A 22,126-nucleotide genomic window follows, 5' to 3' on the forward strand; every position below is an offset into this window, starting at 1 on the left:
ACTGCCACACAGATTCAAGACATTCAGACCCAAGAGAGTTAACTCGCACCATCCGACGCCAACTCAATGAAAGGGGGTTATATGGTAGGAGACCCAGGAGGACCCCACTGCTGAGAGAGAGACATTAGAAATCCCGACTGCAATTTCATCCTATGTAATGTATTCCCAGTGAGTTTGGTGATGTTAATATCCCCTGTTCAGAGAAATTAGTCACTGAAGTTGTTAGGTTTATGTCCTATCCTGCATCCTGATATTACCAGGTGTAACCAGCCTTCGCTGTGGCTCAGTTGGTAGAGCATGGTGTGTGTGCAACGCCAGGGTTGTGGGTTCGATTCCCACGGGGGGCCAGTAGAAAAAAAAATAAAAAATTATATATATATATATATTTTTTTTTTTAAATGCATGAAATGAAATGTATGCACTCACTACTGTAAGTCGCTCTGGATAAGAGCGTCTGCTAAATGACTAAAATGTAAATGTAACCACTAGATGGCACTGTTCCGGGTGTTTGTTTTTAAAGAATTGCATTGGATTTGTGCCACAATGCTAAAAGGTTAGCATTTGAAACAGTGGGCAGGTAAACAAAACCAAAGCATGTCTGGTGAGTATGCAGGCCGTGGAAACCTGGGACATTTTCAGCTTCCAAGAATTGTGTACAGATCCTTGCAACATGGGGCCGTGCATTATCATGCTGAAACATAGGTGTTGGCAGAGGATGAATGGCACGACAATGGGCCTCAGGATCTCGTCACGGTATCTCTGTGCATTCAAATTGCCATCGACAAAATACCATGGTTTTCAATGTCCTTAGCTTATACCAGCCCATACCATAACCCCTCCAGCACCATGGGGCACTCTGTTCACAACGTTGACGTCAGCAAACCACTCGCCCACAAGAGGCCATACACGCTGCCATCTGCCCGATACAGTTGAAACCAGGATTCATCTGTGAAGAGCACACTTCTCCAGCGTGTCAGTGGCCATCCAAGGTGAGCATTTCCCCACTCAAGTTGGTTATGATGCCGAACTGCAGTCAGGTAAAGACCCTGGTGAGGATGACGAGCACGCAGATGAGCTTCCCGGAGATGGTTTATGACAGTTTGTGCAGAAATTCTTCAGTTGTGCAAACCCACAGTTTCATCAGCTGTCTGGGTGGCTGGTCTTAGACGATCCGTAGGTGAAGAAGCCAGATGTGGAGGTTCTGGGCTGGCGTGGTTACACATGGTCTGCGGTTGAGGCCGGTTGGACGTACTGCGAAATTCTCTAAAATGACAGATGGCTTACGGTAGAGAAATGAACATTCAATTCTCAGACAACAGCTCTGGAGGACATTCCTGCCGTCTGCATGTCAATTGCACGCTCCCTCCAAACTTGAGGCATCTGTGGCATTGTGTTGTGTGACAAAACTGCACATTTTAGAGTGGCCTTTAATTGTTCCGAGCACAAGGTGCACCTCTGTAATGATCATGCTGTTTAATCAGCTTCTTGTTATACACCTGTCAGGTGGATAGTTTATCTTGGCAAAGGAGAAATGCTCAGTAAAAGGGATGTAAACAAATTTGTGCGCAAAATTTGAGAGAAATACATTTTTTGTGCATTTAGAAAATGTCACGGATGTTTTATTTCAGCTCATGAAACATGGGACCAACACTTTACATGTTGCGTTTATATTTTTGTTCAGTGTAACTTAATTTCTCAGAGATCCAATTTTATTTCAACAAAATAATGTTGCAGGAATGCTAATCTTATCTGTTTCTAACTACAGAAAGGATTTCAGAACAATCTGAGATGGTGGGTGTCACGACTTGCTGAAATGACATGGAACGACCCTGGGGGTATTCTTCAGCAAACACACTGCAGGAAAATTAGTAGTACTTCCAGCAATAACTCATCAATGATAATAATAAACTTTGTAGTTAACTCACCTACTACTTTTGGAAGCAAACCACTCGATTTCGTCTCTGCGTTATATTGGTATCGAACATGTCACCCTCCCTAGGAGAGGGGGTGACCTTGATAATTTATTGTTAAAACGAGAGGCTGCTAGGTTCTTTAACTTAAAGACCCTTGCTCCCTTCGGTCTCAACATAGACTTTGATCTGAAGCCATTCTTGTGACTATTGTGACTTTGCCACTGTAATTGTTTGTAAGCTTGTGTAGTCTAAAATGAATCTATGATCGTATGCTATCCATTTGTTTTTTGTATGCTGTTCTTTGTATGCCATTTTTATATTTGAGAATTAACCAATGATATTAGGCCACACTTGGCCATGATTACAGACACCTGTGTGTCTTTTGACACTATATAAACCAGTCATCCCGCAGTGTTTGTGATTATACCCTGATGAAGACAGCTTGGCTGTCGAAACGTTGGATATTACATTTTTGCATCTGAGCTCCTAGAGTGTACGGCTCTCCCTTATTTTCAAAAACTCACCTACTACTGACAGTTAACAGTAATGTGACAAGTTTAACTAGTTAGATTAAGTTGACAGACATTAAAAGATAGAAAAAAAAGCCTTTATTGCCTTAGGCAATTGAACCAAATCCCAAATGTATATAGTCCAAAGATGTATTTAAGATACTGACTTTTCTTCCTCCAACTTAATACGGAGGTGCCCAGCTAGTATGCTAAAGTTCGAGAGTCTACCAAGTCAATAAGTCTACAGACACTAACAAAACAAGTTCTCACACTATAAAAATTTTACTCACCACAAAGCAGAAGAAGAAGCTGATCTTGGCCACGTCGGTGACGGTGAGCTTGCCCACAGTGCGGAGCATGGACTCCTGGTCCTTGGCGGCGGGGAAGGACATGCGGGACAGCTTAGCTTCCAGGGCCTGTGTAGATGGGAGCTGGCGCACCTCCATGATGTTGCTGAAGCGCACCCGCTGTTTTTTAGAGGCTGAGAAGTGGGAGGATAGAGGGGTGCAGAGAGAGCGAGAGAGATCAGTGTTTTAGGCCTTTGTGTCTTTGTATAAGAAGTTAATAAACTTGTAGCTAGATGGATCACAGCATGACAAATGAAATGAACGAGACAATGAACCCTTCATCTAACGCATTCTTTTATTCTACTTATGTAAAAAAGCAATGAGTATGAGTATTTAGCACTCATACAATGAGTATTTAGCACAGCCATTTTCTAAAAAGCATCCGGTGCCCTATACTGGGCTTTTGGCACAATAATAGCATGGGATTGAATTGGGCAGCTTTGATTGGACACTTGAAAGTGTAGGACCCTGGAAGCAAAAATGTACGTAATCTCCAAATGTACTATAATCATTCTATAATGATCAACACATAGAGAAATATGTAATCGTTTCATAATGAGAAACAATTGAGAAAACTAAGCCAGAGGGTCACTCAAAAGGTCAGACCCAATTCTCATGAGACAACCTTTTCTTTCACATTGTTTATCAACTCACTCTCATGGGTCAAACTTGAGGGCCATCACATCCCACAGCTCATCAGAAATACTACACCAAACATCTTGGTTAGATGTAAAATTGCGCAAAGACGACCTAGACAAAAACAACAAAATTACTTAGATTTCTTGACTCGATTTTAGATTCATTCTGATTAAATATATACTGGCTATTTTGTTGCTATGGCATCTCAAGAGGGACAAACGGTAATATTGCCACTTTTTTCTAGATTTTGAAGCGAAGGTCTTTTAATGGAGTATGCGAGACAGAGACGTTAGCGTCGCCTAGCCGAGTTCTGCTTGGAGCAAACCGAACCTAATATGTGGGCACCTTAAAAGGTACTTTTCACGGCTGCTCTATTTCACTATATATGTCTACATATCATATGCGCCATAAAAATTTGGAATTTTCTCACTACACGCATATACGAGCGTTTCTGCATCCCACCAGTAGAAACGGGCCAGCTACATTTCCTGGTTGTAAGCAAACCACAAAGAGGACAGCCCCGTGGAGGTGTATTGAATTGATGTGAGACATATCAAAATGTCTGTTTGTAGCCAGCACTTTCAGCCAGAGGACTTCGAAACAGAACAGTATCTCAACTGATGGGGTTGCCATGTCATCAAACTTTGAAAAGTGATGCTATTCCATCGATGTTCTCCTTCACTTCAAAGAGGAAGGCATCAGCCAACATTAGCGCAGTATAAAATAAGTCAAGCTGAGGTAACGTTACCTGGCTAACGAATTACATGTGTTTATCTAAACCAACATCTAGCTAGCTTTCATAATACGCTGGCTAGACATTCCAAATAATATGAATGTAATTAGCCAGCTGCTATCTGGTGATGTGACTTGTAACTTTGCAAGTTAATCTTAGCTTCGTTAGGTTACATTAGCTCGCTTGCCAACTGCCGCAGAGGATAACATGACTAACATTGTGCTCTATTTTGAGTCCGATCCCATCAACACCTGCAGTGGCATCAACATCAAGCTCAGTACCTGGAACATCTTTCACCTAAAATCTTACTAAAAACGCACGGAAAACGGTACCGGAGCGCCAAGTCTGGGACCAAAAGGCTCCTTAACAGCTTCTACCCCCAAGCCATAAGATTGCTGAACAATTAATCAAATGGCCACCGGACTATTTACATTAGATACATTTTTCCATGACTCAATGATGATGAAATAAATATACTGGAGCTAGGCATAAACATAGTCCGTGTCTTGTCATAGCTGGTGTGTTTACAAATGGGCTACAACTTCTACTGTAGTTCTCTCTGTATTGTGGAGGCATAGTTGATTGAAGGCTTGAAGACTACATTTGAGAAAAGACAGTATTAGTAAGGGGCTGGTGTGGGTGACTGACTGGTGGGTTTTGTGTTTGAAGGATAGTATGCATGAGGGTGGTGGGTGGATATAGTACCTTGTTTGAGTGTGTATTGATGGCACCGCCCATGGCGGCAGACTGACCAGGGTGGCATTTTCTGAGCTAGATGCACCAACAACACATAAAGCCTCACATAATTCTGCCCCAATACAACAAAAATGTCTCTCAACCAATGGCATATGGGCTTTTTAGGTGAGCGCTGATACCTCCCTGTGATAAGCAGTGCCCACTTTGTCAAAGGCGCAAAATATTTCTCTTGTCCATTCCCAGCGCGCCTCTCCAGGGTGCTCTTAGGAGAGGTCGCAGAGGCACTACACCAACGTTCCGTCTAAAAAAATAATCGAACATAAATCATGTAGCAGATAGAGTATGTGGATGTTTTCTGTAGCCTATAGGCTAGAGATTAAATGTAATGAGATGGACACTTTTTACATCATGCTGGTTTCTCCGATCAAATAGCCTAAGCTAAATGGCGCTCAATCAAAAGAAAATGCGCTGTAATGTTAACATATCCTAAAAAGAGGACAGGTCAAAGTAAAATGGACAATCTGGAATGGACAATCACAACTATTGTCCAGGAGTTTATCCCCATTGTCATGATCAGTGGTTTCAAGTTTTAATCTGTACATTTTTGACAAGCTGATCATAGCGAAAAAGAAAATACTTCTGCATTTCCCACTGTGTAAACGCATTGCAAATAGGCTCACGATAACTCCTGATAAAGTTGGGTAGCTAATATTAAGAGCTTAATTAGCCCAATTGAATAGTCACAGAAATCAGGACCAATAAAGCCAATGCTACAGACGGTGGGCCTACCACAAGGATGGGCATTCATAAAATTCCATTGTGGGCAGACATGGTAGGCTACACCCCAGTAAGCACAAGCCAACGTCTTTTGGAAGGTAGGCTTACCACATGGATGGGCATTCATAAACTGTAGGCTAGTAAGCATGGACCGATGCCTTTTAGATGTTTATTTTTGTGCAGTTAGGACCGGCCTTGATTTCCACATCCACGGACATTGGTTTTTGGTCCGATCCGGACCAAACATGAACCATCACATAAGTCTATGTTTGGTTCAAATTTTGTCTGGTCTGGACCAGCCTTGATTTGGCCCCAAAATTGATTTTTTTTTTCAACTTTCATTCAGAACAAAAAATGTGCCTGATTTCAACAACTGGAAAAAATATGTATTTTAAACATACGAAAAATACTTCTTCACCTTTCATTCTGAACCTAAATCGAACATAACTTCAATGTCATTTTGGTACTGAGACTACTCAAGTTTTGCAGGGGGCTTGCGTTTTTTGGTTTCGCCTTGGGCAGCAGAACAGCAAGGACCAGCCCTGATTGATGGGAACAAAGTAGTAAGATGTTGGCTGATCACTGACTACTGTGTGTCCTACAGACTAATCCTTCTGCTAATGACCTTGACACCAGTTTTAGTAGTACAGAGCCCATAGAGCCATTTGATGAAAGCTTTCAACCTGGAATAAGCTCAAAATCATCTGATTTTGAAACAAGCCAGGACAGCCAAAAGTTATTTATGAAAGCACAATACCCTCAAACAAAATAACCATTATAAACTGGGTGGTTCAAGCCCAGCATTATTTATTTATTTAAATTGTATTTTAATTTCACCTTTATTTAAACAGGTAGGCAAGTTGAGAACAAGTTCTCATTTACAACCGCGACCTGGCCAAGATAAAGCAAAGCAGTTCGACACATATAACAACACAGAGTTACACATGGAGTAAAACAAATACAGTCAATAATACAGTAGAAAAATAAATCTATATACAATGTGAGCAAATGAGGTAAGGGAGGTAAAGGCAATAAATAGGCCATGGTGGCGAAGTAAATACAATATAGCAATTAAAACACTGGAATGGTAGATTTGACAGTAGATGAGTGTGCAAAGTAGAAATACTGGGGTGCAAAGGAGCAAAATAAATAAATACAGTAGGGGAAGAAGGTAGTTGTTTGGGCTATTTATAGATGGGCTATGTACAGGTGCAGTGATCTGTGAGCTGCTCTGACAGCTGGTGCTTAAAGCTAGTGAGGGAGATAAGCGTTTCCAGTTTCAGATTTTTGTAGTTCGTTCCAGTCATTGGCAGCAGAGAACTGGAAGGAGAGGCGGCCAAAGGAGGAATTGGCTTTGGGGGGGTGACAAGTGAGATATATCTGCTGGAACGCGTGCTACGGGTGTGTGCAGCTATGGTGACCAGCGAGCTGAGATAAGGAGGGACTTTACCTAGCAGGGTCTTTTAGATGACCTGGAGCCAGTGGGTTTGGCGACGAGTATGAAGCGAGGGCCAGCCAATGAGAGCGTACAGGTCGCAGTGGTGGGTAGTATATGGGGCTTTGGTGACAAAACGGAATGCACTGTGATAGACTGCATCCAGCTTGTTGAGTAGGGTGTTGGAGGCTATTTTGTAAATGACATCGCCAAAGTCGAGGATCGGTAAGATGGTCAGTTTTACGAGGATATGTTTGGCAGCATGAGTGAAGGATGCTTTGTTGCGAAATAGGAAGCCAATTCTAGATTTAACTTTGGATTGGAGATGTGAGTCTGGAAGGAGAGTTTACAGTCTAACCAGACACCCAGGTATTTGTAGTTGTCCACATATTATAAGTCAGAACCGTCCAGAGTAGTGATGCTGGACGAGCGGGCAGGTGCAGGCAGCGATCGGTTGAAGAGCATGCAATTAGTTTTACTTGTATTTAAGAGCAGTTGTAGGCCACGGAAGGAGAGTTGTATGGCATTGAAGTTCGTTATTATCATTATGTTGGTAACCAGTTTAAAAATAGCAATAAGGCACATCGGGGGCTTGTGATATATGGCCAATATACCATGGCTAAGGGCTGTGTCGTAGCACTCCGTGTTGCGTCGTGCTTAACAGCCCATAGCCGTGGTATATTGGCATATACCACACCCCCTCGGCCTTATATCTTAACCTCTCTGGGCTAGGCGGGACGAAATCGTCCCACCTACGCAACAGCCAGTGTAATCCCGTGGCGCGATTTTCAAATACCTTAGAAATGCTATTACTTCAATTTCTCAAACATGACTATTTTACACCATTTTAAAAGACAAGACTCTCGTTAATCTAACCACACTGTCCGATTTCAAAAAGGCTTTACAACGAAAGCAAAACATTAGATTATGTCAGCAGAGTACCCAGCCAGAAATAATCAGACACCCATTTTTCAAGCTAGCATATAATGTCACAAAAACACAGAAGACAGCTAAATGCAGCACTAACCTTTGATGATCTTCATCAGATGACACACCTAGGACATTATGTTATACAATACATGCATGTTTTGTTCAATCAAGTTCATATTTATATCAAAAACCAGCTTTTTACATTAGCATGTGACGTTCAGAACTAGCATACCGCCCGCAAACCTCCGGTGAATTTACTAAATTACTCACGATAAACGTTCACAAAAAACATAATTATTTTAAGAATTATAGATACAGAACTCCTCTATGCACTCGATATGTCCGATTTTAAAATAGCTTTTCGGTGAAAGCACATTTTGCAATATTCTGAGTAGATAGCCCAGCCATCACGGCTAGCCATTTAGACACCCACCAAGTTTAGCCCTGACCAAACTCCGATTTACTATTACAAAAGTTTGATTACCTTTGATGTTCTTCGTCAGAATGCACTCCCAGGACTGCTACTTCAATAACAAATGTTGGTTTGGTCCAAAATAATCCATCGTTATATCCAAATAGCGGCGTTTTGTTCGTGCGTTCAAGACACTATCCGAAGTGTAAATAAGGGTCACGAGCATGGCGCAATTCGTGACAAAAAAATTCTAAATATTCCATTACCGTACTTCGAAGCATGTCAACCGCTGTTTAAAATCCATTTTTATGCAATTTTTCTCGTGAAAAAGCGATAATATTCCGACCGGGAATCTGCGTTTAGGTAAACAGAGGAAAGAAAACAAAGCATTCGGTCGACGCGGGCACGCGCCTGAGTCTCACAGTACTGTAACCAGCCACTACCCAAACGCGCTACTTTTTTTCAGCCAGAGCCTGCAAAGCCACGATTCAGCTTTTTGCCGCCTTCTGAGAGCCCATGGGAGCCGTAGGAAGTGTCACGTAACAGCAGAGATCCTCTGTAATGGATAGAGATAATCAAGAAAGGGAAGAAATTGTCAGACAGGCCACTTCCTGCATGGAATCTTCTCAGGTTTTGGCCTGCCATATGAGTTCTGTTATACTCACAGACACCATTCAAACAGTTTTAGAAACTTTAGGGTGTTTTCTATCCAAAGCCAATAATTATATGCATATTCTAGTTACTGGGCAGGAGTAGTAACCAGATTAAATCGGGTACGTTTTTTATCCAGCCGTGTCAATACTGCCCCCTAGCCCTAACAGGTTAAATATACTAAACTGTCTACAAGACCTCCTCAAACTTTTTACACCTTTGCAGTCAGTTCTTTGGCATGGGGGAAGAGGGGCTGTTAGTATACTCTCCTAGCCTATTCCCACTGTAGGTGATCATACACAACTAGACTGTCTACAAGTCAAGTCCCCCTCAAGTCCCCCATTATTGACTCTGAATGTAACCAAACACATAACAGTCTACTCTACCCTTTCTTGTGTACAGATGAACATGGTTTAGTGTATGGCTGCACATCCTCATGATCAGTCTTCATGTTTTATACATCCTCATGATCAGTCTTCAGGTCAAAGCAGTGGGTGGTGAAGAACATCGCCAAAGCCTGCTAACCAGCTGCCATTACCCAAAACACAAGACATTCAACCAGTTGAAGAACATTCCGGAACCTGCCTGGAACATTCAACCAACACAACATCCATATTCAGTTAGACTGATGTAGCATAATATAGAATGCCTAGTATGCTCACAACTGCATTGCGGTATAGACATTGCTAGCTGTTGTACATAATATTTTGTGTGTACTGACAAGTGACTAAATGATTCCAGCTGCATCTGAAACTAATAAAGTGTTGACTTCAACTTCAGGATCAATTCATTGTGATATTAATAAATTGTATTTGGATAAACTAGCTACAATCTTATTGCTAAAACAAATGATGCAGGGAGTTGGTTAATCATTTAAAATAATTTGTTGGCAAGTAAACATGTTTCAATTAAACAGTAAATTAATCTGTCAATATAGCATATAAGTAGACATGGCTTGTAATCAAGACAGCGTTTATTTGCTCTGGAGAGTTTACAAAGCAGTATGCAGGAACAGTTATGGCAATGTATGACATACAGTAAAAGAAAGATACCATTAACGCTTATAACACTAGTTCTAAAAAGGGAATACTTGCATATGGTGTGTTTGGGTGGTGCAGTGAGGTGTTCGGAGTCACTTTGATACAAGGGAAGATTGTTATGGGACCTTTCACATCTCCACTTGAGTCAACTTCTTTGTGTCCAAGCAGTATTGTCTGTGAGAGAAAGGCAAAAACCACCATTAGACAATCATAGGCAATCACTGTGTACTGTTTATATTCCTAGTGTAGCAGCATGGTGTAGAATGAGACATCCCACAGACACACACTAGCTAGCTAGAACACACAGGTATAGTTACTCCAAGACTAATATGAGTCATAAAGCCAAAGTCATTTCTTTACTCTCTGCCATCATTATCAAAACACTTCTCCAGCTTTGCTCTTAATGACAGGCACTGAGGCAGTGACAGGCACTGGGGCTAACTAGGCATTTTAGGTAGAGCAAACACAGCTAGCTTGGCTTGTAGTAATACTAGCAAGGCTGGTTATTGCCGAATCGATCATCAAGTTGTACTGTACTGAACAACACTGCCACATGTAAAATGAAAGGTTATATTGCTACCTGGCTACTGACAGCAAAACAACTTGTTTGTTACTTGCCCTCCTGAGTCCTGGTCCAGCTGGTCTAAGCTGCCACCGCTGCTTGCCGATCTCGCAATTATTATTTATCCTTGCTGTCTCAACTTGTCTTCAGTGTATTCCGACTCAAATAAATAGGGCTGCATGTCCTAAAGAAAAAATAAATGTTGTCCAGCTCTTCTTGGAAAGAGGAATTATCAGTAGCAGCCATTAGCTAGGTTTCCTCCAATTGGCGACAGATTTTCATGAAAAAATTATCATCTGCATTAAGAAAATATGCACATTTTACCACCAGTGGTGCGTTTACACCAAACGGACTGGTGGATAAAAATTAGTGCACGATGACGTAGTGCACACAAAATTAACTTTTTATGTACCCAATCAAAATCTAATGTTCAATGTGTTTCCATCCCATTTTCAACTCCACCGATAGTTTGGTCACAAAAACTTTTATGGTAAATAAGAATGTTTCTAAACACTTATACATTAATGTGATTGTTGCCATGATTATGATAATCCTTAATGAATCGTGAATAACGATGAGTGAGAAAGTTAAATGCAGAAATATCATAATCCCAAGACATGCTAACCTTTCATCAGTGGGGGGGGGGGGCGTCTAACTTTCTCACTCATCATTATTCATGATTCATTCAGGACTATCCGTAATCATGATAGCATACACATTAATGTAGAAGTGTTTAGAAACATATTCTGTTCGTATTTACAATAAAAGTGACGCAATACATTATTTACAATTCATTTCTATTAGGTACAAAATAATCTGAAACACAATCACAACAAACAACAAATGCATCCAACAAGTTTGTAGTCACAAACTTGCTGTAATCATTGCGTGCTAGGAATATGGGACCAAACACTAAACTTTTGAGTACTTTAATACACATAAGTGTATTTGTCCCAATACTTTTCGTCCCCTAAAATGGGGTAATATATACAAAATGTGCTGCAATTTCTAAACGGCTCACCCGATATGGATGATGAAAATACCCTCAAATTAAAGCTGACAGTTTGCACTTTAACTTCATAGTCATTGTATCATTTCAACAACAAAAATGTGTCACTGTCCTAAAAAACTTTTAGAGCGCTCCAGTGAACCTGTAAACTAGTACATCCCCGGTTTTGAAAAGCCTGCCTTCGAGGGTCGGGAACAATTCATTGGGCTCCCGTCAGGCTCTATGTAGTCTCTTTACAAAGCCAGGCAAAATGAGTCAACCTAGAAATCCTGCAATGTCCTGGCAGATAGTCCAATGGCTCTATTTTTTTATTTAACTAGGCATGTCAGTTAAGAACAAATTCTTATTTACACTGATGGCCTACACCGGCCAAACCCGGACGCCGCTCGCCCAATTGTGCTCCGCCCTATTGAATTGAATTTATTTGGGGTAACAGACATATACAACAAAATGTACAATGTGGACCCAGAGGATATCACTTTAAAGCATTAATTAAAACGCTTGTTTCCAAAGTGGTCCTTGATGGTAAAAACAATAACGCATATAATGGGACTCCCAATCACAAACAAGGACGACCATATCTACTCACTGCTAGCGTGATCATGCAATTGGCAAAACACAAAGGCCACAATAATTGCAACAAAACATGACTCCATTCAATTTTAGATCAGACAGCAGGCTTAATCAATCAATGACATCAATCATGACATCTCCCGGCACAAAAAAAAAGAAGAGAAAAAAAAAGTCCAGCTTTTGTGCATAATTATGTCTGAAGCACCCTCTCATCACTCATAATTATGTAGAGGCTGGAAAAACACCCCAAAGTGTCTATCGATGAAGCTTCCCTTTAACAGTCCCATTCTACAACCCCATTATTTGCCAAGGTCTTTACATGTAAAGATCAACCTTAGCCAATAGCAATGTGTCCAATGATTATAATGTCTTGACTTCTGAGTGGAAACGCATCTGTATGTCCTGACCTCTTTTTATATATATATATATATATATATATATATTTGTATGTTCGTATATATAATATTTTTCTTGTTTGTATGTTCACCTGCAGACAGAAATTAGCTGTTGGATAGATCTGGTACAACAAATGTGTACTGAGTGTGTACTGAGATTGTTGTACTGTACATTGTCCCTCTTCAAATAAGGTTTTTTTTTTTTTTTCAGAGAAAAATCTAGAATGGTTGCTTGTGATATAAATCATTGTTGCTATGGCTTTGCAATTCATATACAAGGGACTCTAGAATTCGAAATGTTTGGTTAAATTTTTGCGACAAGATGAGAAACCAATACAACGAGGGAGGGAGGCAGGTGGGCACCGGTTGCCAGTCAAATCACAGGACCATTCGTGTTTGTAGCCAGCGTGGGAAATGAACACCCGCCAAATAAGGGTCGATTTTGACATTGGCGAGTAAGAATGTCTGTTTCACAAGCCACATTGGCAGGTGGTCTCACACAGCATTTGGGAACAGTTTTTTTCATTCCAAACCCCAAATGTAGAAGCTGGTGAAACTGACCTGAAAGGCTACTAAAGTGGGACTTTGTCCTCGTGTTTCTTGGTTAGTTACATCGTTTTGTCACACACTGGGTTGTTTTTCAATATTAGTTTGAATTTGCTGCAACTCTGCTGCTAGCGCAGACACAGAGATTCTCATCTCTGACAGACAGATGCAGAGGGGCAGTTGAACATATTTGTTTTGCTCCTAAATGTATTTGTGTGCTCCTAAATATCAACACATGTAGTCCTTGTAAAAAATGCCAGCATTACAGCCCTGAACTAACAATAATAAATAAGCCGTATCACTCAGCATTTTGTGGCAGGGGAGGCACTTTGTTGATTCTTGATTGATGTTCAGTTGTAGAACTGTTTATCGGTTTTACTTTTTTATTATTTTATCAAAGTTATTTATTTTAATTAACCTACATTGGTTACATTGGTTAAAACACTCTGGTCACAAAAATGTAATTAGCAATATACCACATTACTTCTTACTAGTAATACATTTATTGTTTTAGAAATATTACAAAACACGCTCATCAGTGATTTGCAATACATTTTTGGTGTAACTATGGCAAAAATATTTTGGCTGGTAAAAAATCTGAGTGGCTGGTAGATGTATAAATCTACCTGCCAGTGTCTGGTGGACTTAAAAGTAAAATGTCCCACCCTGGTTGTAGCCTGTCGAGAGGGCCTATGTTATATCTAAAAACCATGGACATCAATAAAGAAATTCAAGTTATGTGAGGCTCCTTATCCCCACTGTGGTCAGGATGATCATATTCTGTCTGTCAATCATGAATTTAACCACAGCACTCTGATGTAGAAAACAAAGATTGCCCATAGGGTGAAACAAGTAGCCTAAATGATTGAACATGGAAAAGATCATCTCAATCACCAAGACAGTCCACAGGATTCCTACTCTCTAACATGATGAAATATTGATTATTGAAGGTTTCTTTAAAAAAACGCTCATTAAACAACCGCTGCTCCCGAGTGGCGCAGCGGTCTAAGGCACTGCATCTCAGGGCTAGAGGCGTCACTAGACACCCTGGTTCGATTCCAGGCTGTATCACAACCGGCCGTGATTGGGAGTCCCATAGGGCGGCGCACAATTGGCCCAGAGTCGTCCGGGTTAGGCCGTCATTGTAAATAAGAATTTGTTCTTAACTGACTTGCCTAGTTAAATAAAGAAATTTAAGAAAATATATTTTAGGCTTTGTTTACCAGCTGAATAAGGCAATATGATTATTTATAGATCTTCATCAAATATTTAATCTACACGGATGGTTAGTCGGGTAAAGGTTTTATTTTTATATATAAAAATATATATATATTTTAATACTCACTAGAATCACAGTCTCCATTGACACAGTTTGTCTGTTCTGTGGGAAGGTCCTGAAACTTCACAGGAACGTACAGGGGTTCACTCTGAAGTAAGAAAGAAAGTCTTCAACTAATGCACTCAACTAAAAGCATTTCTTATCATCACATTCATTACAGTATATTCAGCCAGCCAACAGTCAAATCAAAATGTGAGTCAGGAAGAATACAAAAAGCAAATCAATTATACTCACTAGGGTATGGTCATTCAAACTGGTGTCGTTGATACAGGGGGTAAAGTAGGCCTCAGCAAACTGTGGGAAAATACTGTAGGTTAGACTGGGCTGTTTCATCATAGCAAATCAACATTACCTTTGTATCAACAACCACTACAAATATACTGCATGAGCTTAGCAACAATTTATCTTTAGAGGGAAACAACAACGTTTCGTCGCCCCCATGTGGTTGTGGGACGTCAGTGCTATACGTACAAAGGCAGCGTGTCGTCCCCGAAGACTGCCCGTGCACTGCTGCCTCCATGGCCTCCACAGCAGGAACCCCAGCAGATACAGCACAAACATGGAGGTCTTGGTGAACGTGCTGAAGAAGGGCTTATTGTACTCCTGCCGCTTGAATATGTACTGGGGGAAAATAGAGGTGAAAAAAGTATGACTTACTGTTCAAATGTCTGGCACGTCAAACTGATCCAGTGCAGATTAAAGAACAAAATAATTAGGGTGAAGTCACTTTGAAACTATTGAGATGTGGCTATTCCTAGTACAGTGCGGGGGTATTAAAAATGTCTGGCTAGATATTATGAGCATCATGGCGAAAACGTGACCCCACTAGTAGGCAAGGTGGAGCTACTACCATATTCCTAGTCAATCCTTTCAGATCTACACAAGTGCCTATGGGGTAGGGGTTAGTGGTCAAGCATTGTCGTGCAATTGAGCACTAGTCTTAAGATTGAGCATATTATCCGAAATAAAGGGTGCCTATCCCAGGCCACCCATTTCTGCAATGGTGCTGGTTTTCATTTCTCCCTGTACACTGTAATTGTCTGTAGATTGCACCTGCCAATCAGTTCCAAGCTGAAAAAGCAAATACAAGAAGTAGGAATGTGGCCCACGAAACCAGGGGAGATGTGCGCCCCTGGTCTACAGGAAGTGCTAGTGTCTTACTGAGGTGAGCTCAGAGGAAGCCACCCAGATGACGTCCACCAGCAGGAGGATGACCACCCCCAGGGCCATGCGTCTCTGCTGGGCCACCGTGCTGCCCTGAGAACCCATCCGGTTCATGATGAACACCCACACCATCTGGACAAACATGTTGTTACACACAACACACACATTTTCAAAACTGTTCATAAACAAATACCAAAAACAGATATCTGGGAGATGTTATTCAGATGTGACACAGTGACAGCACCTGGAAATCCTAATACAGGATTCTTCAGAGTTTTGGACTTTCTGACTCGGAACAGGCAGGAATCTGAAACCGTGTCAAAGTAGATAATGAGAAACACTGTCCAACAGTCCTATAGGGAGTGCACAAAATTCATCAACCGCAATCTACTATACGACATATTGTTATACAACACTGAACGTTACTGTTTGGGTCAAAATCCATATAGATATCTGAAACCCAGACAAAGAGGATATAGGCTAGGCCTAACTGTTTGGTGACAATGGTTTCACAGGACACAAGAATGTGGGTTTTCTTCAGAGCTGCCTCAGCCAAAAATTATTTGTGATGTTACAAACTAATTTGAACACATTCTAACATCTGTACACTTTTCAACTGGTTTACCCATAAATATTAGAGTTTACAATATTTTTTTAAGAACTCTTTAGGATCTTACCGGGTTGACCCCAGGAAAGGCACGTTGGCTCTAGGAGTTGCTGTGCAGACCAGCTCAGGAAAGAGGAACACCAACATGGGGCTTCACAGGCACCATACTTCACATGCAATGAAGTGGGAAAACCAAATAAGAACCTGACAATGTTCATTATCATAGCTAAGACAATTCGAAAGGTAGGGCTCCACACAGACGGGTATGACGGGACTATTCACTGATTAGTCTGAAAAGTCATTGATGAAGTATGCTATGCTCTCCTAATAAAAACACATAAGCCTACAGCATTCCTGCTAGATTTGACTAAATGCTCATTTTTGCACCACCTGAGTAAACACATCTAGCTCTCTCATGGGTCAAAACAGGTCAAAACAGGGACCAACCTGAACTTGTCCATTATGAAACTGTTTTAGTTGGAAAACGCACCAGCACTAATGCACCTGATCTTGGAGGGGAAATCAAAGGTGCCTTAGGGTCAGAGCTTGGTCCTTTTGAAACATGGCCTATCCACAAGGGGACTTGAGACGACTCATGAGACCATAGCCCTACTGGTAAAATGCACATGACATGAGGGGGTACTTCAGGAGTACTCTGGGCAGAGAAAAAAAAATCCGTTGGTGGTACAGTAACCGAAAAAGGTCGTGAACCACTGGATTAGCAGACAGGGAGCGGCTCATGAATGAACGCATTCATTGTTCATAATGTTTGCTCAGTGTTGCCTTAGCTATGCTAGTCTACTAGGGAGGAATCATGTGTGCTAACGTTACAACTATGCAGAAGTTGATTGATCCTTTGCATAGGGTGTTTCAGATTTGCATTATTTAACTAACGTAGAAAGTAGCGCTTCATTCACAGCAACATCAAAGAACTATGGAGTAAATTCCCGATGAAGGTCAGAAAAAAAATCCTGGTATTTTTAGCCAAGTAGCTAAATCGAATAATCACGGTTAAGGAGGAATGCACAACATACATTTGTCAAAGGGGTGAGAGGCACGTCACTCTGAGTCTGACAGATTCCTGTCTGTAACACTATAACGTTAGAGGTAATGCTTGCAGAGGTGTCCTTCATTTGATAATCAGATATTTCTAAGTAGCTCACTAGCTCGATTCATCATTCATAGGACAAACAAGAGCGAAAGAGGGGGTAATTAGCTTGCTAACTTACTAGCAAGATAAACAATTTTCTTACTCTGTTCGCAAGGACTCACGAGCTTGTTAACTAGCTGAAACATCATGCCGATTAGACAGCAGTTATCTAATTTAGCTACTTAGTTTACCTGAATTAGTTTAAAATTAATGTAACAAGTTATTTTTGCAATATGGGAACTGCAGTACTAGAGCCATCATTAGCCAACGCGTGAACAAGCTAGCTTTCTCGAAGTTTACAGCTAACATTAGCTACAGAGTAGCTAGTTAACGTTACCATCAACAAATCATTCGTATTAAACGTTACCTAGCTAGCTAGGCGGTAAGTAGGTTTCGTTCTATTTTGACGTGGTCGTTCATTCTTCGTCTTTGCAGGCAAATACAATAGCTTGATCATCGGTAATACGTGTGCGATGATAACACATATCTAAACAAACTGGTTTTGTTGTAAACATTAACAATCCTTATGATTCCTGCTCAGGTGACTCTGCTTAGTCATTTAAATAAGACGCAGAGACTTTTGGGATATGTAGTCTTAATTTGGGGCCATGTAGAATATTTTAGACTCAACAAGACTTCATTTTCCATGAAGCAGCTAGAGTGCAGCTGGGGTTGGTAGAAAATCTACATTACATGTAGGCCTCCACGCAATCAAACAAATTATACGAGATGTATATTTTATTGACATGTACAGTATACAAAATATATACATTAATAAAATCCATCCATATATTGAAGGAAATACTATATATCACAGTATTTAAAAAAATAAAAATAACAGTTAAACCACCATCAATCTAAATCTACATGTCATTGGAGGCATGTGTCAACATTCATTTATTAAATTTGATACAATGAATTAATACAATTGTTGAAGCAGTTGTATTATGGCTACCATATACAACACAATAGATTAATTGCATTTGGTGACGGAATACTACACCATAGATCAGAGTTATTTTGAATAAAATAATTGCAATAGACTAGTGCACATGCCTGAGAAGAGGACCATTGTGATATTGCAAGCTTTTAGAAATCCATACTCCATGCCCCTTTTCTCAGATTTGTCAGAAAAACAAAGACAGTTGGAACCAGACAGATCTTTTAGAGGTCCTCAGGTGCAAGTGCTATTTGACATACTCCATCTGTCTGATGATAATGATGACCCATTGTATCTGATGACAATTTTGGAAAGGTCTATAAAAAAAATGGCAGAATTATTTGGCTCTGATTTGAGGGAAATTATGGAATTATATGAAAATGAAGTGGGATGAAAACAACACACAATAGAAATAAGTATATGGCAACATAGACAAATTGGAAGGAAGTCAAGTATATATTGACAAATTAGATTAATCCATTGGCTAATTTCAAACTGTCTAATGCATGTTTGTATTAGAATGCAATGGTTTAATTATGTAGCTAGCACCGTAAAACTCATTCCTGGCCCAGAGCTCTCTGTTCATCATATATGCATAGTCACTTTAACCATATCTACATGTACATACTACCTCAATCAGCCTGACTTTATTCCTTTCCTATTGTTCACCTAACACCTTTTTTTGCACTATTTGTTAGAGCCTGTAAGTAAGCATTTCACTGCATTTTCAAAGCTTTTAATGCGCTCTATTAACCTCATTTGAAGTTTCACTGTGGGACAATAATACACTGAGTCCATCGTGATATGGAATATGGGTTTATTAGACACATACATGAACACGTACATGAGTAAGTCTTTGTCGGAGCTAACAAGCCACAACTGAATGACGCTTGTAATTTTGTTCTAAACTCAATGAAAACAAACAAACAGGCCACTGGTCGATCTAAACACATCTGCGAGTGATATCACGGGGCTGTAACAACACATCTTGCTATGGCCTATAATGGAACATATTGATTACTGTCAAACACATTGACTTCCACTGTAACTGTAAAACTGTAGACTATTGTGTGCTTAACTTTCAGAAACATTAACACTGGAATTTTTGTTGTTGAAAATTGTCAAGGTAGATCTTTCATCACGGCCAGTGCTTCCCCCAGACCGACCACCTGCTGGGTTTCTAGTGGACCCTCTGCCCGGCACTGTGATAAGTTCTGTGCACACTCTCTCCCACAGGCATGGCACTCCATCTCTCATTGTTCTATCTGTGCTTGAATGTTATATTAGGGGGTGTGTACTTCAAGGTACAAAAAGAAAATAGGATACATTTAGTCATTATTTGTCTTCTGTTATTCGATGCCCAATTTGGAGACCACAAACGAGAAAACAAGTTGATATCCAATTTTTGTTTTGAACTTGAAAAATTATAAAATGATACATTTCCTCGTTTGGCCTTGCTGAGATGAAAGGAAATAGGAATTATCCATAAGCACACGGACCTATTAGGCATAAGCAACAGATCTTGATGAGTGTTATTTTAATGGGTTGGAACGCCCTCCATGGTGCTGAATGGACTGCCAGGATCGCGCAATGATATTAAAGAAGTTGAACCAACTTGTGGTGCTGAAGGATAGCTCTGACATTCGGCCAGTTCAGGAACAAACAACAATTTGCATCTCAACCAATAGCCAATATAGGCTAAATATCCCAAGCAGGGCTACAGAAACTTCGATAGAGGGTCAGGCTGCTTGGGCTTTGCGTTGGCCCCTCTGGTTTGGGTGTCCTCAGCAGAATGGTGTCGCCATAACCAAGTGGTCACATATCGTTCTGGATTCCACACTTGTCAGTTGTGGCTTGAAAATCAATGGCTGTCTAGCAATGATCAACAACCAACTTGACAGAGCTTGAAGAATTTGTTAAAGAATAATGTGCAAATATTGTACAATCCAGGTGTGCAAAGCAATAAGAGACTTATCCAGGAAGACTCACAGGTGTAATCGCAGCCAGACACTGTAATGGCATTGAAGTGGTAAACAAAATCTCATAAAAAGGCTAAAAGCATTAAAGAGGAGAAAACATTTACAATGGGTTCTCTGTATTAGTATTACCCACATCAGCCCATTAAAACACCCAGGTGGAGCAGGACTTTAGAGCATGTGGCTTTGATTTTAAGTATGACGCCACACAGGCCTCATGATGCTAAGGTAAAAGGGTACCAGAAATAAATGAATGAAAACAAAACTAATGAAAGAGCACACAGGGCTACAGCACTTTAGGAGCACATAGACACCTTCACTTTTTGTTACGTTACCGCCTTATTCTAAAATTGATTAAGTTGCCCCACCCCCTCATCAATCTACACACAATAGCCCATAATGACAAAGCAAAAACAGGTTTTTAGAAATTGTTGCAAATGTATTCAAAATACAAAACATCACATTTATATAAGTATTCAGACCCTTTACTCAGTACTTTGTTGAAGCACCTTTGGCAGTGATTACAGCCTAAATTCTTCTTGGGTATGACGCTACAAGCTTGTCACACCTGTATTTGGGAGAGTTTCTCCCATTCTTTGCAGATCCTCTCAAGCTCTGTCAGGTTGGATGGGGAGCGTCGCTGCGCAGCTATTTTCAGGTTTCACCAGAGATGTTCGATGTGGTTCAAGTCCGGGCTCTGGCGTGGCTTCTCAAGGACATTCAGCGACTTGTCCCGAAGCTACTCCTGTGTTGTCTTGGCTGTGTGCTCAGGATCATTGTCCTGTTGGAAGGTGAACCTTCACCCCAGTCTGAGGTCCTGAGCACTCTGGAGCAGGTTTTCATCAAGGATCTCTGTACTATTCTCCGTTCATCTTTTCCTCGATCCTGACTAGTCTCCCAGTCCCTGCTGCTGAAAAACATCCCCACAGCATGATGCTGCCACCACCATTCTTCCCCGTAAGGATGGTGCCAGGTTTCCTCCAGACATGACACTTGACATTCAGGCCAAATAGTTCAATCTTGGTTTTATCAGACCAGAGAATCTTGTTTTTCATAGAGTCATTTAGGTGCCTTTTGGCAAACTCCAAACAGGCTGTCATGTGCCTTTTACTGAGGAGTGGCTTCCATCTGGACACTACCATAAAAAGGCCTGATTGGTGGAGTGCTGCAGAGATGGTTGTTCTTCTGGAAGATTCTCCCATCTCCACAGAGGAACTCTGGAGCTCTGTCAGAGTGACCATCGGGTTCTTGGTCACCTCCCTGACTAAGGCCCTTCTCACCTGACTGCTCAGTTTGGCCCGGCGGCCAGCTCTAGGAAGAGTCTTGGTTCCAAACGTCTTCTTCTTAAGAATGATGGAGGCCGCTGTGTTCTTGGTGACCTTCAATGCTACAGATATGTTTTGGTCCCTTTCCCCAGATCTGTGCCTCGACACAATCTAGTCTTGGCGCTCTATGGACAATTCCTTCAACCTCATGGCTTGGTTTTTGCTCTGACATGCACTGTCAACTGTGGGACCTTATATAGACAGGTGTGTGCCTTTCCAAATGATGTCCAATCAATTGAATTTACCACAGGTTGGCTCCCATCAAGTTGTAGAAACATCAAGGATGATCAACGGAAACAAGATGCACCTGAGCTCAATTTTGAGTCTCATAGCAAAGGGTCTGAATACTTAGAGTACCAGTCAAAAGTTTGGACACACCTAGTAATTCAAGGATTCTTTAATTTTAATGTTTTCTACATTGTAGAATAATATTGAAGACATCAAAACTATGAACACAT

General features: G+C 40.8%; 1 protein-coding gene and 1 long non-coding RNA gene across 4 annotated transcripts in view; one reads left to right on the top strand and one right to left on the bottom strand.

The window, feature by feature from the left end:
- The window catches only part of LOC106586111 (solute carrier family 35 member F5), a 30,134-nt gene extending 12,143 nt beyond the window's left edge, over window positions 1-17,991 (bottom strand). Inside the window, exons 1-8 of one of the 3 annotated variants that reach the window (XM_014172980.2) lie at window positions 17,795-17,991; window positions 16,348-16,444; window positions 15,915-15,977; window positions 15,668-15,802; window positions 14,978-15,127; window positions 14,741-14,800; window positions 14,513-14,594; window positions 2,713-2,903 (exon numbers count right to left, since the gene is read on the bottom strand). In XM_014172980.2, the coding sequence (XP_014028455.2) occupies window positions 2,713-2,903; window positions 14,513-14,594; window positions 14,741-14,800; window positions 14,978-15,127; window positions 15,668-15,802 (618 nt within the window). In that variant the 5' untranslated portion in view covers window positions 15,915-15,977; window positions 16,348-16,444; window positions 17,795-17,991. Of the gene's footprint in view, window positions 1-2,712; window positions 2,904-14,512; window positions 14,595-14,740; window positions 14,801-14,977; window positions 15,128-15,667; window positions 15,803-15,914; window positions 15,978-16,347; window positions 16,445-16,724; window positions 17,760-17,794 lie in introns of those variants that run through there. The other 2 variants (XM_045707315.1, XM_014172981.2) reach the window with 2 other exon arrangements.
- On the top strand, window positions 3,666-9,816 carry LOC123730487 (uncharacterized). The gene is made up of 2 exons (XR_006761924.1): window positions 3,666-3,761; window positions 9,517-9,816. It is a non-coding gene; the product is annotated as an uncharacterized lncRNA (long non-coding RNA).
- Window positions 17,992-22,126: the final 4,135 nt, after the last annotated feature.

Source organism: Salmo salar, chromosome ssa25, assembly GCF_905237065.1.
Source record: "Salmo salar chromosome ssa25, Ssal_v3.1, whole genome shotgun sequence".
Classification (NCBI taxonomy): Eukaryota; Metazoa; Chordata; class Actinopteri; order Salmoniformes; family Salmonidae; genus Salmo; species Salmo salar.